This window comes from Elgaria multicarinata, chromosome 23 (genome assembly GCF_023053635.1).
Source record: "Elgaria multicarinata webbii isolate HBS135686 ecotype San Diego chromosome 23, rElgMul1.1.pri, whole genome shotgun sequence".
NCBI classification, from domain to species: Eukaryota; Metazoa; Chordata; class Lepidosauria; order Squamata; family Anguidae; genus Elgaria; species Elgaria multicarinata.
Genome location: NC_086193.1, coordinates 2031360 through 2038957, shown reverse-complemented (window position 1 = coordinate 2038957; position 7598 = coordinate 2031360). Strand labels below are relative to the sequence as shown.

At 46.9% G+C, this 7598-nt stretch overlaps 1 protein-coding gene across 3 annotated transcripts in view; it reads left to right on the top strand.

The window, feature by feature from the left end:
- Window positions 1-5737: 5737 nt before the first annotated feature.
- ZFR2 (zinc finger RNA binding protein 2) overlaps window positions 5738-7598 on the top strand; it is a 39504-nt gene continuing 37643 nt past the window's right edge. For all 3 annotated transcript variants that reach the window (XM_063146924.1, XM_063146925.1, XM_063146923.1), the window contains exon 1: window positions 5738-5818. In XM_063146924.1, coding sequence (XP_063002994.1) covers window positions 5772-5818 — 47 coding nt within the window. In that variant the 5' untranslated portion in view covers window positions 5738-5771. The remainder of the gene's footprint in view (window positions 5819-7598) is intronic.

Sequence of the window (7598 nt, the reverse complement as noted above, 5' to 3'; positions counted from 1 at the left end):
GCCTCAAAGGGCGTGGCTCGCATTACCTCAGCTCTCTCGCCCTCTCCCCGTTCCCGTGTGTTCACACGTTACGCACCTCTCAAACACACGTCGCCTCAGTTTTGAGGGGTGGGAGTGGGGGGGATTGGTTGCCCTCAGGGAAATGACCACACTCCCTTCTTCGTGTGTCCACACGTTACGTTTCAAAGCCTAATCGCGTGTCCGAACTGCCCATTTGCCCGGATTGATGGCAAATCCGGGAGGGGAGATCCGGATTTTCCCCTCCCACAAAGAGCAGCATTAACAAAAATGCTTATAACTCTGTCGTTTTTTAAGATCAAGACATGAAACTTGGCACAATGGTAGCTCTTAGGAAGGGCTTTAGTCATACCAAATTTGAAACAGATCTGTTCATCCATTGATTTTTTAGGATTTTTTTTTTGAAAATTGAGGTTTTAAAATTATTGTTTTTTAAACTCTCATTTTTAAAGATAAAAGAGATGGGACTTTGCACCATGAAAGGATTTAGGTAGAGCCTTAGCCACGCCGAATTTGAAACAGAGCTGTTCATCCATTGATTTTTTAGGATTTTTTTTTAAAAATGAGGTTTTAAAATTATTTTTTAAACTGTCATTTTTAAAGATAAAGAGATGGGACTTTGCACCATGAAAGGATTTAGGTAGAGCCTTAGCCACGCCGAATTTGAAACAGATCTGTTCATCCATTGATTTTTTAGGATTTTTTTTAAAAATGGAGGTTTTAAAATTATTGTTTTTTAAACTGTCATTTTTAAAGATAAAGAGATGGGACTTTGCACCATGAAAGGATTTAGGTAGAGCCTTAGCCACGCCGAATTTGAAACAGATCTGTTCATCCATTGATTTTTTTAGGAATTTTTTAAATATTGAGGTTTTAAAATAATTGTTTTTAAAACTGTCATTTTTAAAGATAAAAGAGATGGAACTTTGCACCATGAAAGGATTTAGGTAGAGCCTTAGCCACGCCAAATTTGAAACAGATCTGTTCATCCATTGGTTTTTTAGGATTTTTTTAAGAAATGAGGTTTTAAAATTATTATTTTTAAAACTGTTATTTTTAAAGTTAAAGAGATGAAACTTTGTACCATGATAGGATTTAGGTAGAGCTTTAGTCACACCAAGTTTGAAACAGATCTGTTCATCCATTGATTTTTTAGGATTTTTTTTTGAAAATGAGGTTTTAAAATTATTATTTTTAAAACTGTCATTTTTAAAGATAAAGAGCTGAAAGTTGGCACCATGATAGCTTTTAGGTAGAGCTTTAGCCATACCAAATTTGAAACAGATCTGGGGCCAGTAGCAAACTGTTAACAACAACAGCAGCTTGCAATGAGTGAAGATACAGTCAGAAAAAATATTTAAGGGCAGAGGGGAATGTAACACACAGAGTATAGCAAAAGCTTCAAAGTACAGCAAAACCTACAAAAGTAGGAGTGAGTGAAGTTAATTTCAGATACATTGAATCTCTCACTTGTTCTTTATTTCAGTGATTTTAACATTAAAATGCTATGTAGAACAGATTTGTCTTAAATGTGTGCTGTAAAATCAGACATGTGACCAAGGCTATGTTCGGGTGGGCACGCCCCTTTGGTACTGGACACGCCCCCTTGGGGGGCGACCATGTTGTCCTCCATTTTGGTTTCCAAAATATGGTCACCCTAAATCTACCTCAGCGAATTTTCTCCCTCTTTTCATATTTTCACACATTGTTCAAAGACGTTTGCTAATGACACACTTAATTCGCGAATTTGCCTCAGTGAAACCTTTCCTTGGTTTCACATGTTAAATTCGTTTTAAATCGGGTGGTAGCAGGGGAGCCTTTGGCCCTCCAGATGTCGGACTACAACTCCCACCATCCCTGGCAACACACCCTGCTGACTGGGGCTGATGGGAGTTGGGAGTCCAACCACATCTGGAATGCTACAGATTCCCCACTCTTCTCTAAACCAGTTTCTGATCCTACCAAGTCAAGTTTATCGTATTTAGCAACCAGCCTTCGATAACAGTGGTACAGGCCTCCAATTAAAATCTTATTTTTTGTTGGTGTTATTTGGCTTTTTAAACCACTAAGAGCCAAGCAACAGATTGAAACAATTAGCTGGCAAATTACCATGAAGAAAAGACAATATTGTCACCCAGAGAGCTTCGGCTATGGAGCAGTATACAAATGCAATAATAATAATAATAATAATAATAATAATAATAATAATTACATAAGGCATATCTCTTTTATTATTTAGTGGCCATCGATTCAGCCAAGTTGAAGCCATTGATAATGGAATTATTATTATTATTATTATTATTATTTCCCATCTTCTTTCCTCTTGCAAGGGACCCAGGCCAGCTCACATGGCCCCACGACTCTCCATTTTATCCCCACAACAACCCTGTGAGGTAGGTTAATAATAATAATAATAATAATAATAATAATAATAATAATATTTATTTATTTCTTACCCACCTCTCCATTCTGATCGAGGCAGGGAACAACAGTAAATATAAAATACATAAAACTGAATTAAAACATAACATACATTGTTAAAACAATGAGTGGGGGGGTTGGACTAGATGGCCTTATAGGACCCTTCCTACTCTACTATTCTATGATTCTATGAAAACATCCTAAAATAATTTTAAAACATCCTAAAATTACACTGGATAGGCCGGCCGGAAGAGATAGGATTGGGAGCCTTGGTATTATTGCTGGCTTTTATCGTTTTTATTTTGTTTTTGTTGTATTGCATTGCTGGTGTCTTTCACCGCAAAAGCCACCTTGAGAGGGTTGGACCCTTAAAGGCAGTTTAAATCTTGTTCTCCTTCGGTTTTCTCTTTCGCCTTGGAGAAGAGAAGATTGAGGGGAGACATGATAGCCCTCTTCAAATACTTAAAAGGTTGTCCTACAGAGGAGGGCCAGGATCTCTTCTCGATCCTCCCAGAGTGCAGGACATGGAATAACGGGCTCAAATTAAAGGAAGCCAGATTCAACCTGGACATCAGAAAAAACTTCCTGACGGTTAGAGCAGTGTGACGGTGGAATCAGTGACCTAGGGAGGTTGTGGGCTCTCCCACACTAGAGGCCTTCAAGAGGCAGCTGGACAACCATCTGTCAGGGATGCTTTAGGGTGGATTCCTGCACTGAGCAGGGGGTTGGACTGGATGGCCTTGTAGGCCCCATCCAACTCTGCTATCTATGATTCTATGATTCTTTCTCCCCCATCCTCTAGCCTGCCTTTTCTATTCCCCATGACCACCGAGGATCTCAAAGTCTTACAAACACAGGCATGACTGCAATTTTTTTTGCATATACTCTGTTACTCTGTTACTCTGTACAGCACCGTTTTACTCTGTACAGCACCATGTACATTGATGGTGCTATATAAATAAATTAAATAATAATAATAATAATAATAATAATAATAATAATAATAATAATAATACTCTGCTGGATCCCTCTTATACGCCTTACTTTATTCTGCATATTCCCTGTGAGCCAGTGGAGAATTGATTCTTGCACCCAGTTTGAATAGAATCGATTTGAAATGCAACATTGGGAGGAAAATGAAAGCATGAACCAAAGGAACTGGGAAGGTGGAAGCAGACGTGGATGATAGACAGTAGGAATTAACAATCAAACACACACAGGGCATCTTAAGGAAAACCGTGAATTTAGGATTGGGCCTTAGACTCAAGTGCTGGAGCACATTCTTGAATATAGTAGGTCCCAGTTTCAATCCCTAACATCTCCAGGTAGGGATGGAGGGAAGAGTGCAGACTGAAATTCAAGAGAACGGCTACCAATCAGTGCCTGTGTTCAGAAGACACCTTAAACCACGGCTTTAACCACGGTGAATAAGGCAACAGTTAACGCTGCAGGAGCTATGCTAGAGTGGCCAGATTTAAAAGAGGGCAGGGCTCCTGCAGCTTTAACGGTTGTGATGAAGAGGGAATTTCACCAGGTTCTCCATATATACCAATGACACCTGCTGAAATTCCCTTTTCTACGCAACTGTTAAAGATACAGGAGCCCCCGGTCCTCCTTTTCATAGGGTCACCCTAGGGCAGGGCTCCTGCAGCTTGAACTGTTGTGATGAAGAGGAAATTTCACCAGGTTCTCCCTATATACCAATGACACCTGCAGAAATTCCCTTTTCAATACAACTGTTAAAGATACAGGAGCCCCCGGTCCTCCTTTTCATAGGGTCACCCTAACTCTGACGTCACCTAACATTTCTCCCTCTCCCACACAGAGGCCTACACAATGCCCAGGCCAATTTTTTTTGGTGCTGTTGCCATGGTGACACCTTTTAAGCCACGCCCCTCGTTTAAATAACGGTTGAGCATGGAACGCGGGGCGGTTTAGCCAGAGGAGAAGCGGCCACGTGACTTGGTCGAATATGGAGGGGGCGGGGAAGCTTTCTCTCCTCCCCGACCTCAGGCTGGACTCACGTGATCAAGAAGAAGGCTCAGGGGCGGGGCTTGTTGGCGAGAGAGCTGGGCGGAGAAAAGCGTCCTGGGAATCATAGAGATAAAAATAGGGTAGAGTGATACAAAGCTTGAACTTCCGGAAGATGTCTATACGGGCTGGCAAAGTGTAGGAAGGGAGCGGATCATTGGTCCAGCGCAGAGCTACGAAAGCTGAAGAGGAACCCATCTCATGGCCTGGATAGCCAACTTCCGGGTTCACAATGCAGAAGCCATTTTAAACCGTTTCCAGCAGCTCATAAAAACCAGTACAGAAATCCAGTCTTTTTTACTGAAGGCTGTAATTCAGCCTTCCTCAACCTGGGGCGCTCCAGATGTGTTGGACTACAGCTCCCAGAATGCCCCAGCCACCTGGCTGGGGCATTCTGGGAGATGCAGTCCAACACATCTGGAGCGCCCCAGGTTGAGGAAGGCTGCTGTAATTGGACAGTAAATGTTCCCCCACCAACCCTTGCTCACCAGCTGGCTGGGGCATTCTGGGAGCTGTAGTCCAACACATCTGGAGCGCCCCAGGTTGAGGAAGGCTGCTGTAATTGGACAGTAAATGTTCCCCCACCAACCCTTGCTCACCAGCTGGCTGGGGCATTCTGGGAGCTGTAGTCCAACACATCTGGAGCGCCCCAGGTTGAGGAAGGCTGCTGTAATTGGACAGTAAATGTTCCCCCACCAACCCTTGCTCACCAGCTGGCTGGGGCATTCTGGGAGCTGTAGTCCAACACATCTGGAGCACCCCAGGTTGAGGAAGGCTGCTGTAATTGGACAGCAAATGTTCCCCCCCCAGCCCCTGCTCACCAAAATAATATCAGAAATTAATATCATTTTTATTTTTTGTAACTCAGGTCTTATGTCATATTTTTTTTTCCTTTTGAGTTTGCATTCGAAGTAGCCCTGTTAATGTAAATTCCATTACCAAATAATCTATTTATAAGTTTAGGAATCAGTTGGTCATGAAAATGAAATATCTGGAGGAGGAGAAGGTTCCTCTCTCTCTCTCTCTCTCTCTCTCTCTCTCTCTTATGAACCCGGAAGTTTCCTCCCAGTGGTTCTCTCTAGAGGGTTATAAGTTTATGGCGACGGGGAGGGGGGGAGAGAGAGAGAGAGCGAGAGAGAGCGAGAGGTGGGCGTGGCTTGTGGCTGGCGGAGCGTGCGAGAGCCGGCCGGCCGGCGGCGTGTGCGTGCCGTGCGTCGCGTGTTTCCCGGCGTGCCCCGCGCGCCCTCCGCTCTCCCCCTCCCCCTCCCTCACCTCCCCGGCCGCCCTGTGAAGACGCCAAGATGGCGGCCAGCAACTACTACGGGTTCGCCGCCGGGCCCCCATACAGGTACTTGGGGGGCGGAGGGCGGGGCGGGGCGGAGGGGCCCTCGCCGCCCCGGCACCTGCCCGCGCGCGGGGGGCGGAGGGAGGCTCCCGCAGCCCGCGCCGGCCGTTATCCCCCTCAGCCGCCCTTCACAACAGCCCTGCCAGGTAGGCCGGTTGGGCCAGACCCGCCTGGCGGCGGAGGAGGGCAAGGGCCGGCCTCTCTCGCCCTGGCGGCCTCCAGCTGGGTGGGGCTGCAGCTCCCAGCTTCCTCACCCCCCCTCCTCCATGGGGGGATAATGGGAGTTGTAGTCCGACCCAGCTGGAGGGCACCAGGGTGGATAATTGGCTGGGTTGCAGTTGAAAAGCAGTGGATTACAGCTCCCATCATCTCCCTGGCCACTCTGCAGGTGCTTTAGGGTATAGTTATCAATCTGGGTAGGGGGTGCTGGGAGTTGTAGTCCCACCCAGCTGGAGGGCACCAGGGTGGATAATTGGCTGGGTTGCAGTTGAAAAGCGGTGGACTACAGCTCCCATCATCTCCCTGGTTACTCTGCAGGTGCTTTAGGGTATAGCTATCAGGATGCTGGGAGTTGTAGTCCGACCCAGCTGGAGGGCACCAGGGTAGATAATTGGCTGGGTTGCAGTTGGAAGGCGGTGGACTACAGCTCCCAACATCTCCCTGGTTACTCTGCAGGTGCTTTAGGGTATAGCTATCAGGGTGCTGGGAGTTGTAGTCCGACCCAGCTGGAGGACACCAAGGTAGATAATTGGCTGGGTTGCAGTTGGAAGGCGGTGGACTACAGCTCCCATCATCTCCCTGGCTACTCTGCAGGTGCATTAGGGAATAGCTGTCATTCTGGGTAGGGGGTGCTGGGAGGTGTAGTCCGACCCAGCTGGAGGGCACCAGGGTGAATAATTGGCTGGGTGCAGTTGAAAAGCGGTGGACTACAGCTCCCATCATCTCCCTGGTTACTCTGCAGGTGCTTTAGGGTATAGCTATCAGGGTGCTGAGAGTTGTAGTCCGACCCAGCTGGAGGGCACCAGGGTAGATAATTGGCTGGGTGCAGTTGGAAGGCGGTGGACTACAGCTCCCATCATCTCCCTGGCTACTCTGCAGGTGCATTAGGGAATAGCTATCATTCTGGGTAGGGGGTGCTGGGAGGTGTAGTCCGACCCAGCTGGAGGGCACCAGGGTGGATAATTGGCTGGGTGCAGTTGAAAAGCGGTGGATTACAGCTCCCATCATCTCCCTGGTTACTCTGCAGGTGCTTTAGGGTATAGCTATCAGGGTGCTGAGAGTTGTAGTCCGACCCAGCTGGAGGGCACCAAGGTAGATAATTGGCTGGGTTGCAGTTGGAAGGCGGTGGACTACAGCTCCCATCATCTCCCTGGCCACTCTGCAGGTGCATTAGGGTATAGTTATCATTCTGGGTGTTGTAGTCCAACCCTGCTGGAGGGCACCAAGGTAGATAATTGGCTCCTGCCAATGGAGTGCCATCGGAAGGTAACTTGCTATAGGTCCCATCATCCCATGGACATCTGTGCAGGTGCGTTAGGCTACTGCTGTTGTGCTGGGTGGTAATGGGAGTTGTAGTCCATCACAGCTGGCAGGTGGCACAGGATGGATCATTGGCTCTAGCTAATAGAGTGCCCTCCGAATGTAAAAGGCTACAGGTCCCATCACCCCCAGCCAGCTCTGCAAGTGCATTGGGCTACAGCTCTTCATATCAGGCAGGGGATGCTGGGTGATGTTGTCCGACATAGCTAGACGACCCCAGGATAGATCGTTGGTTCTTGCCAAT